The sequence below is a fragment of the Hippocampus guttulatus genome, chromosome 18, assembly GCF_054856545.1.
Source record: "Hippocampus guttulatus isolate MCC_2025c chromosome 18, RoL_Hgut_1.0, whole genome shotgun sequence".
NCBI classification, from domain to species: Eukaryota; Metazoa; Chordata; class Actinopteri; order Syngnathiformes; family Syngnathidae; genus Hippocampus; species Hippocampus guttulatus.
In genome coordinates, this window is record NC_141278.1 from 6039655 (window position 1) to 6059337 (window position 19683).

Here is a 19683-nt window from a genome sequence, read left to right on the forward strand (position 1 = left end):
AACTGAACCACGGCCGACCATTTGAAGAAATATGCAGCCAATGTGGAAACTTTCTAATAGATGAGGAAACAAGGGTATATTTTCATTTTTCTTCCCTGTCAAACTGTCATCACGACCAGACACACAAATAGTTATTCATAGCTTCTATTCTAAAAATAGCTAGTTATTTTTAACGCTGCTGGCCTGACTTCTCACTAAACAGGGTGTACTGCGCTGGAAGCTAGCAGACGCTGGATAATTCCACAGCGTTCTTGTAGAACATTGGATGTGACAGAGGCAAATGAGGACATGATGTGTTTTGTACGCGTTCTCTGAGCCATGAGAGACTTTTTTTTTCCCCCAAAAAATGCCAACACACATTTTGTCCGGCTCGAAGGCCCTCTTCACATTGGGAGTTGTTTTTGCTAGCTACGCGTCATAGCTACCTGAAACATTCTTTTCCTCCACTACATCTTTACTAAACCCAACTATGTTGGTTTATTTTCACCTCGATAAAATAGAGTGTCTCCCCAAAGAGGGGCTGCTCTTGATAGATGGGCCTACGCGAAGAATAGACACCCATAATCACAGCGAGGTCCCTCACACCCCCCGTCAGCTCCCTATCAGAAAATCTCATTAAACCTCTTTTCAGCTCACAGAGGCGGGCACTGTGTGCCAAGCAATTTGTTGTTGTTGTTTTTTTTATTATCTACCGCATTCCTGCTTGCGCTCTCCGGAGAGACGAGGAGGAAAAGGAATTTGCAAATGCAATCACTTTTTATAATGCTTCTCCATATGACTAAATAGTAATGGAAGATGTCAGCTCAATTCGGCTTGAGCAAAGTCTTACTCGGCGCTAATCTGATTTGCCAGGGTGAAGAACAGCAGTTTTATTGAGCTAATTGCAGGGAAATAAAAATTGGCGCCTGCCTAGCTAGCAGTCATATGTAAAAATAGTCGAATATCGATCCAAGCTTCACTTTCATTCTCCAATATTTACTTATTAGGATGACTCAGGGTGCTGGGCTAGCTAACTCGTGTGTTCATAAAAATATACAACAACAATTTTCCAGAGGTTAAGCGATACATCATAAATCAGATGATTAATTTGGTTGTAAATATGTCATGTGGGAAGAGACAACACAGAAAAACATCAAGTCCGCCCTCCTGTCCCTTATGACGGCATTGACTGTATCTGCTGCCATTTAAATTTAAGGCCAAACCACAACAGGAAAATGTCCAAAACTAGCTAAACATAACCTACAACAACATGCTGAGACAAACTGGACAAAAGCAGTAATACAAAACTAAATACACTTAAAACAAACCCCAAACGCTCGTGTATGTTAAGACAAAAATGAAAATGAATATTTTAATTGTCATTTCAATTGGCTTTAGTTAGGTTTGTAACCATAAGATGTAGTTTTCTGAAGCATTTTTTGTTATGTTGGTTTTTTTTAATTGTCGTTTTAGTTATGTCATTGTTTTTCATCGACTCAAATTACCTTACAGAATATGAAACAAAGCTAACAACAAAGAGAACATAAAACAGTAAAAGATTTTGACTGTCAAGGCAGAGGTGCTAAGGACTACTCCAATGTCCTAAAAAAAACCTAAGTTTTTTTTTGTTTTTTGGATAGCTTGAAAAATACAACAAATGAACACATCTTACGAGTGAGCTAAATAATTAAAACGTGTTATTTTGCATTCAGTGGAAGAGTTATTGACGACAGAAAACACCAGGTCATGTCAGTGAATCAATGGAGTTATTTTTGTCCTGGCTGCTTCGAGTTAATCGACGCCAGCTTCCGTCCTTCAACGAGTGTTTATATGTCACCCTACAGACCAAACACTACAGACCTGTTTCTTTCTCTCTCTGTTGTGCCGCAGTTACACAACTCGGCAAAGTGCTGCGGAAAAAAACCTGTCTGGGGCTGCATTTTGCTTGATCGCAATTGTCGGCAGTCTCTCGACACGCTGCAAAGGGTCAACGAACAGGTGTTGGGCTGTTGAGATTGAACACTAGCAGCGAGGGAGTGAACAAATGAGTGAAACGTCAGCTCACCTTGTCTACAAGGAGAAGCCGTGTCGCTGAGCATGTAGCATTAGCAGAACGTGCACAGACAAGAGGCAGAGAAAAGCACTGGGGAGGGGATGTCATTTCCGTGGTTTACCACAATCATTTCCTGTAAAGTATTTGCAGAATCTGAAATTACAGCTTCTCAAAGAGAGAGAGAGGGAGAGAGTAAGAAGGGCCCAGCTGCAGGTTCAAGCCCAAATCTGAAGGAGAGGAAGAGAGACTTCATGCAGAGAATAGAACTGCAAGTGGATGTTGTCTCGCAGGATGCACACGAATATCCAGGAAACGTGGTTGAACGAATTTGCACGATGATGAAAAAATTGCATACATGCACATTTGGCTGGTATGAATGTAACATGCTAAGGCACATATTTTGCATGCAGAAAAAAGCGCATCTACCATCAAACAAAAAAAAGTAACAACGTGGACGCAGGTTAATTTACCTTCTGCCATCTAGTGGAAGAGTATATAATTGTTCTGTCTGTCACTGTACATCGCTGACATGTACATGGGTGGTGAAACGAACAGCATACAGACATAGTTAACAAGTGTGTCCCCTTTTTATGACATTTAATTGAATGTAAAATATGCGTCTGGGCTCAATGAAGGTTGGCAAACTGCACTTGAGTGGGTCAAACCTGGACGTACAACAAAGCAGTATAAACCGAGGATTTTAGGTACAATGCTGTTGTTTAGCGGTCACTCTGGGAAATGCAGCTGAAAGGACCTCAACTAAAAAATAAAATATAGTACCAAAAATCTGAGATGGCTTTGTGTCCCAAAACACCTTTTTGATGGCGATTTAAAAACATCACTTTTTTTCCCCACCCCATCATTTTTTCAGATAATTCAATTTTTTTTTCCTTTTTAAATTGACCGATAAAAGCTTGGGCAGTATGAATTTTACCCTGAGTTTTAATGCGCTTTATCCATCACAAGTAAGGCTTTTCGAGTCGGGGGCATTTCCACATTTATTTCAGGATTGCATATTTTTTTAAATATATAATGTTCTATTCCAGGACATATTCTTTAAATACTTTCGTATTACTTTTTGTTCTAAAAAGCTTTTGGTGCTGTCGTAATTAAAAACTACTGCGACAAATTGGTATTATAGTGAAAGTAACTTGTAGTGTTTTCTTTGTTTTGACCTGATGAATGAAAAATGGGTATTTACACAAGAAACACTTTTTTTACTTTAAAGCTGGAAAGAGAAGAAACAAATTCAATGAGGACTTTAATATTTTAAAAAAAAGACATTTGAGCAGAAAACAGGACTGAGCTCTAAGTGTTTGGTTTGAAGCGGCTACGCCACAGAAATGATCATCATCATTTAAAAGGTGTAAGTTGTATTTTCTACAGTTAACCTGTAAATAAAGAGGATGACAAATAACAGCAATGCATTTGGCCCGGTTGTAGACGGAATATAAAAAGGGGCTGATGTGATTGGGAAAAAAAAATAAAAATACCCACGGACGCCATCGAGACTTGACGCTGGGCTGTTTGAAAGTGCTCTATGAATACAGTTGAGTTGAGAGATGGGGTTGGACGCCACGGGGGTGGCTTGTCTGCAGCAAGGGAGCATCCGTTTGGAGCTCCGGGATGTCAGCTTGTGTCGTTTGTAGCAGTATCAAAAACAAAAACCACGCAACCGTCCTTGTAAACTGCTCTTCAAGTGTACATTGTGTTTTTTAGGATCTTAGTAGCAGCTGTTTTACCCAAATAAGTCTATCGCAGGGTTGACAACTTTAAGTTCATTGCAATTTATGTCAACTTAAAATCAGACACTCCATGGCCACTAATAATGAAGGGCTGACATCGTAATGGATGGCGCTGCAAATGGCTTTCAGGTCCTGTCACCAACTGAGTGTCAGTTGGGAAAGGTCCTCATTTAGTGTAAGGTGCGTAGTCAGTGGCGATTTACATGGTGCTCTCCGGGAAGGCAACTCTTTGCCGTGCAGTCCTGGGACGATTGCGCACGGAGGGGGTGACGGCACGTTCGCGCTCGCTTTCGGACGGCTTTGCCTGCGCCGGCGGAGAGGCCGCGTCCCCAACGAGTTCGCGCAGGAACTTGAACTTGGACAAGAAGAGCTGCCAGACCACATACCAACCTGTGATGGAGGTAACCAATATTGCGATGTTAAAGCCAGGCCATCATGTGCACTCTTGTCATTATCAGTTTGATAGTTTCGGACATACTGCTTACCCAGTGGAGCGCTTTTGAATCAGGAGAGACGGCCAAAACATACATTTATGTTTGTTTACATACAAACATACAAACATGTATGTATGTATGTTACACGTACAGTACATTTGACAAAGTTTTATCCAAACCAATCCAATTTACAAATACAAAAATACTCTGATGTACAGTAAACTAAATGTGATTTTTTTTACACTAGTGATGAAAATGCATTTCGTATGTTAGAATATGACTCGCATCTCTTATTTGTGTATTCCTTTAAAATAGTGCCCCCAAGTGTTCAGATTGAGAACGCGTAACTAAAATGACTTGTCTTACAGGCCAACTAAATTTGAGTGAAATGTCCAGCAAAGCTCTTTAAAAAAACGTGCGGTTGGAGGTTACCATATCCGCAAAGACAAGCTGCGACGAAATATTTGTATTTGTACTTTTACGCGGACTCAACAACAATGGTATCGAAATACTATTTCTCTATTCGCCATTTCACTACCTTTTTGCTTGTGTGTTACCTACATCCTCTCAATGTTTAGACACTTATATAACAATAATTTTGTACTGTACAACTGTTGCCATGTGATCCATAATGTGGATGATAAACAATGAAAAGGTTTAAATGGGATTCCTGACATGGTTGATGGCAGTATCGCATTAGTCTCAGTAGTCACTGACATGCCAGCAAAAGATAAATATAGTCTTGGGCGTCATCGAAACTTGTAAAAGACTATTAATCCTCGTTTCAATTGGACACAATCGTCTAAATGTTCACTGATAATGACGCACATTGGCCTTAAATGTAAGACACTGTGTTATGTAAATTAAACATGTAGACAGTCGTCCTTCCAAACTTACCGCATAACATGAAGATAAGAACACAAAGCAACGTGGCCACAATGACCAGCAATGTGAGCCCGACACTTTGCCACATCTTAGCTGAACACTTGGCTTTGCGACGAGATCGCAGTTTATTTGCCAAGGTCCACCATCGAAAATACAGAAAGAAAGGTGCAGCAGCAGATTAGCTCCCTCGCGCCGCTGGCCGAGACGAGAGACAGACAATAACAAAACTGCGGCGCATCGCAAACTCACTCTAGCCTGTTAGCATGTGGCTACCGCAACTAGCTTAAGCTTAAACTATAGCCACTTTCAAACCCGCAAAGGCTATTTTACGGTAACCGGGCCCAGCATATTAGGGAGCGCCGGATTTGTGCTACCTAACTGCAGAATGCCTTTGTTTTGCTAGCTCTTTAATGAATAATTGTGTTGACAGGAGACTGACACTGCGGCTGCGCCATGACGAATTGACTTCTGGGTAATGAAGTTATTCATCCATTCAGGGTCCAGTTGCGGGAGCCTATCCCAGCTGACTTTGGGCGGAAGGCAGACAACACCGCAATGTGTGTGTGTATGCGTGTGCGGACGGAAAACCAAGAATTGTGTCTTAAATTGATTACAATAAAGTCGGTAACAAATGCATTTATTTATTGACACGAACTATTTCTACACCTCTGCCTTCTACGCAACTGCTGGGCCGTGGGGCGTTGCATGTTGTTCCTCAACCGTCCAGCAGGCGGAGACATTAACAAATTCTTCAGATCGTCTAATTCAAGATCTAACAAACAGTAAAGTACAGCATTTTTTTTCTCACGTAACAAGCCACCATCCCGAAGTAACCATGAGAATACAATTGTGGGAATGCAACTGCAAAATTGTGTCTGTCTCTCTGGGATCAGCAAACACCATAACGATTTGTATAAACCCATTTAGCCATCAAAACTGGAGGGTAATAAATTGTCTTGAAATTATCTTCCACTAGATTTGTAATTCCTATAAACTTATCAACCTATCATACGAAAACAAGAATCGAAACACTTCAACACATATGCCTTGGAAATCAGTCTGTCTGACATGAGGACCATTCACGTGCGCACATGCAGGCCCAAATATCCTCCTTCCGTGCACTATTATTCACAGATTTTCAAACAAAGCATTCAAGGTGCATCATCGTCCAAAAGGTACACAAGCTTGTGTTGATGACAATCTTCTCGCCAAACCCTTCCTTATCTCATCTTATTTTGGCTCTTCATCATGATGATCTTCGCCGCCAACATCTGAGGGTCCACCATAGACGGAAACATGTTCATGGCCGCGTCCACCAAGTCTGCGCTGAAGATAGCGAGGAGCTTGGTCCGGGTGACTTTTCTCTCATCCCTGTAAGTCGCGCGCCGGCGTGACTCCCCGAGCGTCATGTCAGCACTGTGCCGATATACTGGCTCGAGGCTGTGAGAGAGCTGCTGCTTTGCGAAACTTTGCGAAAAGGCAAAGTAATGGATATAACAGCGGCATGGCGCACTCCAAAGATGGCAAGTCGGCATAGGGTGGGATTTACCAGATGGCGGTTCATACTGCGCATGACAGTTAGCCTGTTGAGCCTCCACTGATTTATTCTCCATCGACCCTATGCCGGAGTCCAGCTGCTTAGGAGAGCCATGCTCAGAAGAGTCCAAACTGTTCTTCCCCTTTCTACACGAGACCTGCTGCTTCGAGTGGTGAATCACTTTGTCTTTCTTCAAGGAGCTTTTCTCAAGGCCCAGGGTCAATGTCCTTGCCACATCTTCAGCTAATGAGAGGCTTTGGCTGGGGACGGGACTCCTGACAGACGGGACCTTTGCATTTTCTCGAAGTTCATCGGCAAGCAAGCAATTGGACTGCTTGACTCGCTCCGGGTGGAGATATTTGCATTTGAGTCCAAAGGTACATTTCTTTCCTGTGAAATGAACATAAAAGAGTGTCGGTTTAGAAACATGCGCTAACGTACCTGAATGGATTGTTATCACATAAACCATTGTGCCGGAGCTATTTTGATACCGTTTTATTGCCTCTAACTTTGCGAGCTCAATTTTTGGACAGTCTGCACAGTTTAAAGATGGTAGATACTGTACAGTGAGGCAAGTCAACGCAACGTTATTGATATAGCACATTACATACACAAGACAACTCAATGTGCTTCACAGGAGCAAAGACACCTAACAGCACTTTCAAACACAGCAGCTCATTACATTCAGAGGCAAAGCAGAGAAAGCAAATCTTACCAAAATAGCATACACTTACGACACTTAAACACATTAACAGAAGATTAGAAGCCCCGATAAGTACGGTCAAGTCGAGTGAAAAACAATAAAAGTAGCTTCTAAAATTATGAGAAGACCACGCTGTCAAACTGATTTCAAAATGTTGAAAAGATCTTAAAGGTACGTATAACGAGAAAGCTTTTAATCTGGATTTACGTTTACACTCGGGGTGGACTCACTTATTCCATTTGCGTGCAGCATAACAGTTAAATGCCGCTTCACCGTGTTTGCTTTGAGGCATTCAAATCAGTAAAATGTCAACTTTACTCACTGTAGGGACATGGAGGTTTTTTCTGTGTCTTCGGGGACCACCGCAGGAAGTTCTCCAGGTTTGGACCGTCTCGGCCAAGTGGATCATCGGGAACCATGAACCTGCATTTGAGAAACACTGCATGTCAGGAATACCAACGAGAACACGTTTAGTGCTTTTCAAGATCCTCCAGTTTACCAGAGACAGTCAAATAACACAACAGAGAATAAAGTGTCATTTTTCCAAAGACGAAATAAATCCCAACAATTAAAGTGAAACGATAATAAAAGTACTGGTCTGATTAACTAAGGTATAAACCAGATGGCGGTTGCTAGATTGCATGTTCGCGCTAACAGCTCGCCTGGTGCTGATAGTGGGTGTGTTCCCCGCAATTTTCCAAGATTGTGACCTTTGTGGAAAGCGGTCGGAGGTTGGAGTTCACACACACACACACACACACACACACATAGAAAGAAAAACATGCAAATCCTGAAGCTCGAAGTGTACCTAATGAAATATATGTGGAGTGTTTTGTTTCTTCCCCCCCCCACTGACTTGAATGATACGAAGAACTCACTTGTCATAAACAAAGGAGTACATGAGCAGCCTCTCCTCGATGCAACTGTTCCACTCGGGCTTGCTGACTTGCAGGTCGTGGTAGACGTCGTTGGACACGATGATGCCGCCCGTGTCGAAGGCCAGCTGGACGATGAACTTGTCGTCGTTGCAGATCACCCGCTTTTGCCTCACGCGGCGCGACGGCGTGAACGTCAGGTACTTCTTCCTCTCCAGATCGACAAGGATTTGCTGATCTGCAAAGCAAACGTTGCGCGAGTTCAACATTAACTTTTAACCCATGACCTTCTCCGGTGGCGTAACTTTCACAATATTCCGGGGGAGGGGTGGGTTTTTTTTCCTCATCGAATTTTTATTTGACGGTATATTTTAATTTCACACCTTCAGAAAACCAAGAGTCAGTTACGGGCGAAGCAACAATGTTGTTCCAATTAAACAACAGCTGCAGAACAATGCATCTCATGTTTTGTAACATGTACGCGTGTGCCAACAATAATTTGACAACAGGGCACAACTAACAATTATCACGCGTTCGCAATGAAACACCCTGCCAAGGTTCTGATTCTCTTCACTCCTTTATAAATCACGAGAAAAAAAAAAGAAAGAAAATCAGGGAGAACTAATAAACATGCATTTGGATTAATATCGAAATGTAAACGACAACTGCATTTAAGGGCCACTTTTTTTACTGCTTGACATTTGCTTCAAAGATATATTTCTTCATAATGGACGATTCAATATGCACCTCGATACAGCTGCCCGCATAGGAGAGGTGGTTTGTTCCACTGTGATGAAATCTTGGGTTTACTCCAAACAAGGTTAAAAAGTAAGCAGCAATAAATCCAAACGATCTCCCATCGTCTTACCTGAAATTGGAACATCGGGTCTTGGGTGCTCTTTCCTCCAGGAGGGGACAAACACGGTGACGGCTGTGTGGCCTCGCTCCAAGAAAAAATCGACTGCCAACTGGATCCCCATACAGGAGAACACTTTATTGTTCCCATGGCTGATTAGAAAAAAACACAACAACAACAACAATTCAGTTTGTTCAGAATTAAGGTCAGGCCTGCCACACCTTCATAAAAATTGCAGCGCGCAACCCATTTCAGATTTTTGTGCTTGAAATTTCACATAGGAAGAGATTAAAATGACACACACACACACACACGGATATTTCGGAGGCTACCGGTTGCAGTCATTGGGTGTGCTGCCTTTCTGTGACAGAGACTCCCCACGATTTGCTCTTTCATATACAGGTACAAAAGAAATTCTAAACGTAGTTAGGTAGAATAAAGGCCCCCTCTATCGAGGGTGACGGGTTTATTTCGCAGTTTGGGATATTCCAGTTTTATTACTATTTCGGTCTGACGCTTGTTTGTATCAGATGTAATTGCACTTTCCACCACTAGATGGGGGCACACCACAGGTGTAAATGTGAAATAAGAAGAACGCAACAGGAAGCACTATTCCAACACAGCCTAATTTTTCCATCCATTTTCCGATCCACTTATCCTCACAATGGTCGCGGGAGGTGCTGGGGCCTATCCCAACTGTCTTCGGGCTTTTAGGCGGGGAACACCCTGAACCGGTTACCGGCCAATTGCAGGGCACACAGAGACGAACAATCATCCACGCTCACACTCACACTGCGGGACAATTTAGAGTGTTCAATCAGCCTGCCGTGCATGTTTTTGGAATGTAGGAGGAAACCGAAATACCCGGAGAAAATCCACGCAGGCCCGGGGAGAACATGCAAACTCCACACAGGGAGGCCCAAGCTGGAATTGAACCCGGTACCGGAACCTCTGCACTGTGAGGTCGACGTGCTAACCACTGGATCACCGGTAGCATTTTTTATTTTTTTTGGTCATGTCCTGTAATCCTACTTTTTACACCTACAAAAAGCAGCGGTTGTAGGTTCATTGGGCATAATTATTGACGCATAATGTGAGATTACAAATTCAATTTGTTAGCTTGGGGGAGGGCGGCCCGGTAGTCCAGTGGTTAGCACGTCGGCTTCACAGTGCAGGGGTACCGGGTTCGATTCCAGCTCCGGCCTCCCTGTGTGGAGTTTGCATGTTCTCCCCGGGCCTGCGTGGGTTTTCTCCGGGTGCTCCGGTTTCCTCCCACATTCCAAAAACATGCATGTCAGGCTGATTGAGCAGTCGAAATTGTCCCTAGGTGTGAGTGTGGGCGTGGATGGTTGTTCGTCTCTGTGTGTCCTGCGATTGGCTGGCAACTGATTCAGGGTGTCCCCCGCCTACTGCCCGGAGATGGCTGGGATAGGCTCCAGCACCCCCCGCGACCCTAGTGAGGATCAAGCGGTTCGGAAAATGGATGGATGGATGGATAGGTTGGGGGGAAAAAAAATTGGGATTTGTTGACTGTTGAGATGCTTTGAGATCCATTTGCACTGAGTCTCAACCATGGTAAGGGAACTATTTAAAGTAGTATCTCAAGGCACCAACGTATTTGGGTTGTGCCCAAGATCATTTCAGATGTCTGGCATGATAACTACAGGTAACTGAGTCCTGATCACACTTTTTTTTTTTTTTTTTTTGAAAATGTCAGCACAAAAGCAAGCCAAGTACTTATTTGGCCAGACAATAGAATGCAGTCCAGCTGGTTACTGAGAAATCTCTGCTCTGATTTGCATATTCAAGCTTCGACTCTCTTACCTGCGCAGACATGCCTGACACACACCCATGCATGGAAAGCCACTTAATGGGTAAAATAAAGGGCAAGCGTGTACTCGGTCGTCATTCCTGAGGCGCTGTATATGCAAAACATTGGAAAGCTTTTAATGACTTTATCAAAGTCAAGACTCCGGCTTTCAAGATTGCGAAAGGCGAGAGATGACAGCGTTGTGTAACCGCTCATCACGGCATTCTTTTATGATCACGAGTTAGCACGGTACACATGGTGAGATGAACTCACCTCTTCGTTACCACCCTTACAAGCACGAGGAGTCTATCTTTTTCCATGGTGGAGGATTAAAAAGATTTTATAAACCCTTTCAGGGGCAGCGGTCACTACAGTGGACAGCTTATCGTGTTATCAGGTTACAGGGTGCAGGAAAGCGTTAATGCAATTAGCCAAAGGGTTATCGTTTCGGCGCTTTTTTTTTTTTTTTGGTTAGGAAACAGTAGAATGCAATTTTTCAATAAATGGAGAAAAAAATGAATTTGAATTCACCAGTGAGTCTTTTAGAATCGATCAGTGTTTTGTTTGCAATTCTACTCTACAACACAGAACGACTGGCGTCGGTTACACACACAAACACACACACGACCACAAAGTGAGTGAGTGTGCGTGAGTGTGAGTGAGCGCATGTAAAAAACACAATTCATTGTCGCTTTCAAATCAGGCAAGAAAACACCTTTTCCATTTTGTTGTCTTCTTCACAACAAAAGACAATCATTCAGAATTGGATTCAAGTGCACGGAAAGCCTTTTTTGTTTGTTGTTTTTTTTTGCTTGAACTCCATACTTGCTTGCCGATGAAATTTGAGTTAAGGACGTTTGCGTGAATGAGTGTGAAAAGAGTCAACAGGAGGTTTCGTAGGGAAGTCGGAGAAGTGTCTGAGGGAGCCGTATCACCTCCACCAATGAGAAACATTGCATTGTGAAGTGGAAACTCGTTTCTTTCCTCAGTGTGGATGTGGCATAAGTCGTTTCATTTTTCAATGTTTTCGTAAGCCAATTTCTCCAAGTGGTAACAATAGCCAATGAACCATATAAATGGAATTGCAAAGCACTAAAGTGCCACTTGACAGAAGCTAAAGGAACCCTTTCACGCACCCTGTAACCTGATAACACGATAAGTTGTCCACTGTAGTAACCGCTGTCCCTCAAAGGGTTAAGATCATATCTGCTTTATTTCACATTTCGGAATCACGCTTGACAATATGCCAATAACAATTAAGTTTTCACCTCATGGCTACGTTACTCCCATCGATGACAATGGGCCTGAGAGCGTCTTTATCATCGCCGCCGTCCTTTCTGGTTGGAGAACCAGGCAGCAACGTCCCGGTGGACTCCGTGGACGGGATGGTATCTTGGGTCACCGGTACCGACAAGGTGGTGAGGGGCGGCGACGTCCCAGTGGACTCCGTGGACGGGATGGTATGTTGGGTCTCCGGTACCGACAAGGTGGTGAGGGGCTCCTGACAGACACTCAGGTCAGCTTTCATCCGAACCAGCTCTCCAAGAACTTGATTTCTGTCTGTTTCAGGGCCGCACTGCTTCAGCACAACTTCGATTTGCGCCGTGGAGTAGCCAAGCTTGTGGAAGAAGTCCAGCTGGTCCTCGAGGTGCTGATGAGTCAGAGAGGGGTCAGACTCGTCTGGAGAAAGCGTACACCCAGTGGGCTCCATCGTGTCACAGGCAAGGACGAGACGAGAGGATCTATCAGGTTGAATTGCTTCCTGACAATTGAGGAGTGGAGTCCACTGATGCGTAATTTAAACGATCAGCCTCGTTTCACGGGTGCAGCCTGTTCATTCCCAATGGTTGGGGGAAAAAACACAGCAGAACATTTATTTGCAATACATGAATATTTATCTTAGTTATGAAAAAAAAACATTACAGAAATCTAGTAACAAACATAGATCATGAATAGCTGATCATAACATGTTCAAAAAGAAGACGGAAGATGTCTAATCTTATGTTCGCCTTCCACCTTATTTCTGTATTCCATTATTAATTCACATACTTCTATCAAGACAATCACAGAATATTTTAATATTCAGTAAATTTTCTGACCCGTAGCTACAGTATGGTCCCAATAAGTGGTTAGCCATAATATACACTAGCTTTTGCAATAAGCTATTCAAATAATAGTTAATACGCATGATTACATGATGTCTACCAAACCGTTGCTTCAGTTCTAGTATTGGAAATATGCAATATTAGGAACGATTTTCTGTCCGTTTTTGCTATGCCACATTAGCGTTTGGGCTATCTATATTACACGTACACGTTGACAAATAATAACTACTTAAAAACCTCATCTGCTTAAAAAAAAAAACAGACAGCCTAACCTTTTGAGACGAGCCCTGGAAAGTGCACACGAGATCTGTGAAATTATTTTTCCTCGTCAAACTCCAAGAAGCCTTTCCCCGAAGACGAAAGTGATCCAATTGATTTGCTTTCTGCTGTAAGGACACATTTTGTTTCCCCAATCTTGCACTCAAACCGCAATGGAATGATCTTACCTGGGGCTTGCCCGCCCTCTATCGACAAGAACGAGAACTGCAGGATCGCACACGTAAAAAACAAAACAAAAAACATGCCAACTAACGTGATCTGTTTGGGATATTACAGTTTTAGTACTACGATCTGGTCAGTTAATATGTATTTTTAGACAGTGGGGTTAACTAAATATGGATTCCAGTCGACAAAAGGCACTGGTAAATAAACAATGTTAAACTTAACTGATAAGACAATACCAGCCATCCACATTTCCCCCCCAATCAAAATTTCAACCTAATTGCATCGCATTAGGCCATAGCCAGGATATGTGGTCATTGCACACCGGCCAATGAGGATGAGCGAGGCTGTGGCTGATCCTCATCCTGACCACCTGTTCCATCTTAAAGGTTTTCTGCAGAGGCATGCTTAGAGAAGAGCGCGGAGGAAAAAAAAGCAGCAACCTGCTACAGAAAACATGTCCTTAAAAAGAGATCTGACGTTCAAGTAGTGGAATTGTCTGGAGCCAGGCTGATTTTGCAGGATGTCAATGAGAACTCTCCCCCTGGTTTTTATTAACCTTGGTGGGGAGATGCTTTACATACTGGACCAGCGCCTGAACGCTCACAGCGCTTCTGAGGACAAGTCTGAGAAAAGTAGGTTGAAAACTTCTGCCAGTGTTTCACTCTTGGCGCCGTCATAATGTATGAGAGATGTTTTTAGCATTTTGGGGGGGGGGGGGTTTGTATAATTGCTTTCCTTTTGTCTTTTTCTTTGGAAAGCTGCAGGAGTGTGGTCTGAAAATGACAGAAAAAGAGGTACAGGCAATACGCTAAAGCAGGAGTTCACTAGCTTTAGCTTAGGAGTCCGTAAAATGGTGTCGTATGAGTGCATTCCGTCACACTGCCTTCAATATAGCAAAGTATGCCATGTTCAGTTTTGCCATCACCGAGCGATGATCAACTTCTTGTGTTTCCAAACCTTCCCATTGACAGTGATGAACGACATCGTCGGGACCATGTTCAGTCAAGCCTTCATGGATGAAATTCTTAAACCTCAGCTGCTGTATTCACACAGGACTATGAAAGTCGTCCTGACTCGCTTGGCGCACGTCTCGATCATGAAGTTGAACGCGGTCAGCATGGAGAAGGTAACGGAACACCAAGGCAAGATGATCATGAACACGTTCTTCAAAGGAATGTATCTTTGACAGGGCTAATGAAAACTGACCATGAACACAAATGAACAATAACAAGTAGAAATGGGAAAACAAATACACACTTCCCAGGATAAACATATGTTTGGTCTATTTTCAAACAGCTCTACGAGCTGATGCTCATGGCCTTCAAGTATCAAGTCTTCCTCTGTCCACGCCCGAAGGACTTGCTGCTCATTTCGTACAATCACATCGACACCATCAGGGGATTTGTGAAAGACACCCCGGCGGTTCTCAACAAAGTGGACGAGACTCACAGAAAGATCATCGAGGTAGACCTGATCCAGTCAGTCCAGAAAATACTCGAGACCCATTTGCTGCCGGCTGGAATAGTTGAAAATCTGCGACGGAGAGGACAAAACACATTTAAACTTATCAAAACACTTTCAGACTGATTAAAACACAATTTTGAAGGTTTTCACTTGAACTTTTCGAAAAAGAGGTGAAGTGTGCTTGCTTCAAGCTCCCCGTTAACATTTACTGTGAAAGTGACACATTAAACTTGGAGGAATCAAACGTAAACAGCCAAACGTTCGACCAACCCATTTCATTTTGGGTAACGGAAGACCACTAGCTTAATGCTAATATATATAATTTGAAAGATTGCCTCAGGAAATTTAGCATAGATGTTACGATAGCTGTAAACTTTCAAATAATGGCTATTTGAACACATGGAAATATAGTCTACAATATAGTCTTGTAAGTCTCATTTCCAGAAAATGTCGAGCTTTGCCACCATTTTGTGACATCGAGTTTGTACAGTAAGTGCCACGGAACTGCTATATGCAGAAGTGAGTTGAGGAGCCTTGCTTAAAAAAAACAAAAGTTGGCATTTGCATCTTGTGGCATCTATAAGCAATTCTAAACCTTTTGGGTGGCGTCAATTACTCACGGATTTCCCCTATAGTGTACTATGATTGCGTCCGTGGCTGTCGGTTGACAGTATGTAACATTCACGAGATTTCTTTCCGATCTAGATCTACTGGTCTATGACTGCGGGTGAATTCCAGCTTCTCCGTCAAACTCTGCTCACGTTCTTACAAGACACGCACATCCGCGTGAGTGCCTCGCTATCTAAATCATTGCTGTAAAGAAATGAGATTAAAACACTGTGTCTTTCACAAACTGTCTCTGCGCATTCAGGTATCCATTTTCCTCAAAAACAAAATCCAGAATCCCAATGGGCGTTTCGCCCTGTCAACCTCGGGCCCAGTACCACACGGAATGGACATTCCCGGGGTCATTAGGTGAGAACGTATTATTTGTACTGCAGAATTTCTTTGCGTTCCTTTGGACCGTTTAATCCAAAAACGCTTGGCCTCCATCATGTCTATGTAGGATATTTGACAGGAAGGGACGAGAAATGCGACAGAGGCGCTTCGCATCGGGGGGGAGTTACAACCACCCGACAAAAGATGCATCATTTGGCCTACATGGGGACCGAGTCATCAAATTGGGCGTGAACATGTTGTGCACCTCTGGCCATGTTTGATAGTCTTTTTTTAAAAATTAATATGTGTCTAACACTTCTTTTTTTTTTCTTTTTTTTTTGCTGTGTTTTATTAACTAAAGGTACAGGGTAAATCTCGGAGGGGAATCATCCAAAGTTCCCTCAGTGAAGGTATTGTAACAGTAAAACTTTACTCGGAATATGTCATTCTACATTACATTACATTCATAGAATCCTGCATGTGCCGCCCTTGATCAATATCGTATGGATACTTCTGAAAAGAAGTCAACACACTCGAGTTTGATACCCGTGCTCAATATTAGCATTTTTTTGACCCGTCTTTCTGCGATGAATGTCTTTCTTAATTTCATGATGCCACAGATGGATGCCTCTCCCAACCCATTGGCGAAAGAAGAGCTCAATTTGCTGGCTTGTCTGATGGGCACCGTTGAGATTGAGAACGCGTCCGGTTGTGAAACTGGCTTTCAGATCAACCTGCTTGCCTCAGCCCAAGAAGAGGAGGAAGGGTATGCATTTTATTTCTGTCATTTATCCATCCATCCATTTTCTAATCCGCTTATCCTCGCGAGGGTACCGGGTGTGCCGGAGCCTATCCCAGCTGTATTCAGGGAGTTGGCGGGGTACACCCGGAACTGGTTGCCAGCCAATCACACGGCATACATGCTCACAACCACACCCAGGGACAATTTTGAGCATTCTATTTGCCTGCCATGCATATTTTTTGGAATGTGGGAGGAAACCGGAGTACCCGGAGAAAACCCACGCAGGCACAGGGAGAACATGCAAACCCCACAGAGGTAGCGTCATTTATCCATCATGTTTTTAATTTATATTTTATTTTGTTGAATAGGGGAGCTTCAGGTGGAGCCAACGAGTCATTTGAAGTGATAAATATACAAGCCCTAATGGTAAATGTGGATATTCTTCATGGGTTTCTCGAACTGCCACATGATTGATTTTTTTTTTTTTTTTAATTTCAGGATGAACATTCCACAACTCAGCTGGCTCAAATCGCCAAGCTTTTTGTTGAAGAAGAGGAGACATCAAATAATGTGAATAACAATAAGGGAGATGACCTGCTGGCTATGATGGATGACCTTGGACCCTTGTAACATGTTAATTGTGGCATCAAACCACACTTCACTTGAGTGTATCCCAGCTAAACACGTGATTACATAAATTATTGAAAGAAAGTTCTAATTTATTGCAGTCCACACTATTCTTTTTAAAGAATAAAATATTGATTGTGGATTATTGTTTTGTTTTTTATTACTTCCTTTGGAAAATTAATAAATCAGCAATACTGTATTGTTCATTTTAAACACTGATCCACTGAGATTCTGCCAGTAGCCTGAAGGGGGCAGTGTTGTCTCGTCTGAACAGAAGTATCAAACGTCATCACGTTACGTCTTCTGTATCCGGAAGTGTTTTGCATTCTCCCGCGAAGGCGTTGGTATTTTTCAAATGGATTAAAACGCAAGGTAAATGTTTCGTATTCAACATACATTGATCGATCAATAGTGGGGGGGTTGTAGTTGTCCTTTTCGCTGCATGATTTAAATCACCGAAAAACCGTGCAGAAAAACGTTTTTTAAGCGGCGTCTCTCGAACTTTTTAAACCAAGTAACAACTAAAAATCTACGAAGATTTCCATTACAGCCATCATATGATCAACAATAAAATACAATAGCGCAGAAGGCCAAAAAAACGCGATCGAGATTTTCGTCCTAAAAAGTGTATTTATTGGAAGTCACTGTGACATTATGTCCAGTTTGAACATTAACATTTCGTTTAAATATAGGAAAAATATTTTTTATAATGTATATAAATACATCAGTTAAAACTGTACGGCACATAAATATTTATTTACTGCCCAGTGTACTGAATACATTAATTCCCTTGACCTCACCTAAATTTTGAATCCACATGCTCAACTTTTAAACGTCTCGGTACTTTTTGCAGAACTTGCTGTTCTCGAACAATGAGCTGAACGGCAAATCCCTAACAGGTGTTTAAGCTAGCCAACAGTAGAATTTAGGATCGAAATGAGATGAGAGCTTCTGTCAGTGTAAAGCCCAGTAGTGGATGCCCGACAGCTAATCACTGTCTAGGGAAGTTGATCTGGCTATTCTCATGCTGTTTGGTTCAAGAAGTGTTTACGCGTCCCGCTGGTGCTAAATCATAGAACTTAGATAACCTCGAAGCTTCTTGCAGGCGGTCATGGAGTCGGAGAGCACTGAGGGCCCGCTGTTAAGCCAAGCGGAGAGTTTCAGCTCCATCCGGGAGCGCACCATCGCGGAGAACAGCATGGTGGTGCTCCTGCAGGGCCTGCGGGGGGAGGTGACCACAGTGGACCTGAGGAACGAGAGCACAGCACGGGGCCGGCTGATCAACGTGGATGCGTTCATGAACGTACGCTTGGAGGAGGTGCTCTATCGTGACCCCAAGGGGCGCCTCACGAAGCTGCAGGATCTCTTCATCACCGGTAGAAACATCCGCTATGTTCACATCCCCGACCACATGGACATCATGAAGACTATACAGGGCCAGTTGGCGAAGATCCACCGTGTCCGCAATTTTGCCAAAGAAGGAGGCGGCAGGAAGGAGTACGCCAAGAATACAAATTAATTGAACTCCGTCCCAACGACATGGAGCTGTTGTAGGTTTTTTTTTCTGATGTTGTGGCTGTACTTATCATGATTGAAAATAAACCCTTACTGATCCTGAATGATGGATTATTTTTTTAATTAGCTCTTTACGGTTTGACAAATGTGCTTCAATGGGTATGTCAGTTAATAATCGGATGTTTAACCCTCCCGTTAGATTGTGTGGTCAAATTGACCCATTTCGGCTGAGTTTAAAACTCTCGTAAAAATATTTCAAAATAATACTCCTTGAAATTATTTTTAATATATGTGGTACACCCGATATGAAGTCTACCCCTGCCAGATTTTTGTAACATGTGACCGATTACCTGTACAAGTCAATTGAAAAAAGAAAACATTTGGAAGGGGAAAGTTAAAAATCAACAACTGTGACGATGTGGTTGCACATGTGTGCACACCCTTTAATAACTGGAATGTGGTCATGTTTCGAACTGGCCAATCACATTCCAACTGATGTTCAAAGGGAGCCAGCACACATCTGCCAACATTTTAAGTGCCTAACTAAAGTTCGGATGTTCTGGTAGGCTCTTCCTGAAGAACACCAGACCTACAGTGAAGCATAGTGGTGAATATGCGCTACGGAGGAAGTGGAAGGAATTACGAACAGTCCATTGTTAATACAAAACTTCCCTTAGAAAGCCTACTAGAACATCTGAACATTTTGGAGGGTTAATCAGAGACACTTAAAAGACTGTGTAGACTTTTTATATCCATTTTATGTTGTTGTTTTTAATAATTAATCATCCAGACCCATGAATAGTTTGAATGTACCATATGGTTAAAATGTAAATGATGTAGGAACGTTTTTCCTGTGACGCCACAAAAGCCCTTTGTGAATCCAAAGTGGAAATGTATTACAATGAGGAGCGAGGACGGGTGTGTCCACCATTTTGCTCTCGCTCACGGACATTAGGCGTTTGCCGGCGTG

The 19683-nt window shown here is 42.8% G+C and overlaps 4 protein-coding genes and 2 long non-coding RNA genes across 10 annotated transcripts in view; 3 read left to right on the forward strand and 3 right to left on the reverse strand.

Moving 5' to 3' along the window:
* Positions 1-2200, reverse strand: part of LOC147190840 (uncharacterized) — a 48839-nt gene extending 46639 nt beyond the window's left edge. Inside the window, exons 1-2 of one of the 2 annotated variants that reach the window (XR_015103665.1) lie at positions 2045-2200; positions 1840-1956 (exon numbers count right to left, since the gene is read on the reverse strand). This is a non-coding gene — a long non-coding RNA (uncharacterized LOC147190840). The remainder of the gene's footprint in view (positions 1-1839; positions 1957-2044) is intronic. The other variant, XR_015103666.1, reaches the window with a different exon arrangement.
* Positions 2201-3280: 1080 nt separating this feature from the next.
* Positions 3281-5523, reverse strand: smim13 (small integral membrane protein 13). Its single transcript, XM_086136703.1, has 2 exons — positions 5109-5523; positions 3281-4167 (listed from the first exon to the last, which is right to left on the reverse strand). The coding sequence occupies exons 1-2, from the start codon at positions 5182-5184 to the stop codon at positions 3977-3979; spliced, it is 267 nt and encodes an 88-aa protein (XP_085992829.1). The 5' UTR covers positions 5185-5523; the 3' UTR covers positions 3281-3976.
* LOC147190843 (uncharacterized) lies at positions 4601-5732 on the forward strand. Its single transcript, XR_015103711.1, has 2 exons — positions 4601-4711; positions 5527-5732. It is a non-coding gene; the product is annotated as an uncharacterized LOC147190843 (long non-coding RNA).
* zc3h12ab (zinc finger CCCH-type containing 12Ab) lies at positions 5718-18410 on the reverse strand. Its single transcript, XM_086136695.1, has 7 exons — positions 18287-18410; positions 14876-14959; positions 12146-12707; positions 9080-9219; positions 8215-8449; positions 7659-7759; positions 5718-7023 (listed from the first exon to the last, which is right to left on the reverse strand). Exons 3-7 carry the CDS (start codon positions 12586-12588, stop codon positions 6317-6319), a joined length of 1626 nt encoding a protein of 541 aa, XP_085992821.1. The 5' UTR covers positions 12589-12707; positions 14876-14959; positions 18287-18410; the 3' UTR covers positions 5718-6316.
* On the forward strand, positions 13797-17338 carry oscp1a (organic solute carrier partner 1a). Of its 4 annotated transcripts, none has more exons than XM_086136696.1 (11): positions 13797-14058; positions 14185-14220; positions 14398-14552; positions 14723-14890; positions 15596-15676; positions 15762-15865; positions 15957-16085; positions 16191-16239; positions 16450-16595; positions 16940-16997; positions 17070-17338. In XM_086136696.1, the coding sequence occupies exons 1-11, from the start codon at positions 13947-13949 to the stop codon at positions 17199-17201; spliced, it is 1170 nt and encodes a 389-aa protein (XP_085992822.1). In that variant the 5' UTR covers positions 13797-13946; the 3' UTR covers positions 17202-17338. The 4 variants fall into 4 exon arrangements, with proteins under 4 accessions (XP_085992822.1, XP_085992825.1, XP_085992824.1 ...); XM_086136699.1 differs by having other exon boundaries at positions 16197-16239; XM_086136698.1 differs by having other exon boundaries at positions 14191-14220.
* Positions 18310-18817, forward strand: lsm10 (LSM10, U7 small nuclear RNA associated). The gene has a single exon (XM_086136702.1). The coding sequence runs from the start codon at positions 18310-18312 to the stop codon at positions 18715-18717; it is 408 nt and encodes a 135-aa protein (XP_085992828.1). The 3' UTR covers positions 18718-18817.
* Positions 18818-19683: the final 866 nt, after the last annotated feature.

Coding starts and splice junctions, on each gene's coding strand:
- zc3h12ab (XM_086136695.1), bottom strand. CDS start 12,588: ATGGAGCCCACTGGGTGTACGCTTTCTCCAGACGAGTCTGACCCCTCT. Junction 9,220..12,145: donor GGGAGTAACGTAGCCATGAG/GTGAAAACTTAA, acceptor TTTTCTAATCAG/CCATGGGAACAATAAAGTGT. Junction 8,450..9,079: donor ACCCGATGTTCCAATTTCAG/GTAAGACGATGG, acceptor TTTGCTTTGCAG/ATCAGCAAATCCTTGTCGAT.
- smim13 (XM_086136703.1), bottom strand. CDS start 5,184: ATGTGGCAAAGTGTCGGGCTCACATTGCTGGTCATTGTGGCCACGTTG. Junction 4,168..5,108: donor TCTTATCTTCATGTTATGCG/GTAAGTTTGGAA, acceptor CCTCCATCACAG/GTTGGTATGTGGTCTGGCAG.
- lsm10 (XM_086136702.1), top strand. CDS start 18,310: ATGGAGTCGGAGAGCACTGAGGGCCCGCTGTTAAGCCAAGCGGAGAGT.
- oscp1a (XM_086136696.1), top strand. CDS start 13,947: ATGTCAATGAGAACTCTCCCCCTGGTTTTTATTAACCTTGGTGGGGAG. Junction 16,086..16,190: donor ATCAAATTGGGCGTGAACAT/GTTGTGCACCTC, acceptor TATTAACTAAAG/GTACAGGGTAAATCTCGGAG. Junction 16,240..16,449: donor CCAAAGTTCCCTCAGTGAAG/GTATTGTAACAG, acceptor ATGATGCCACAG/ATGGATGCCTCTCCCAACCC.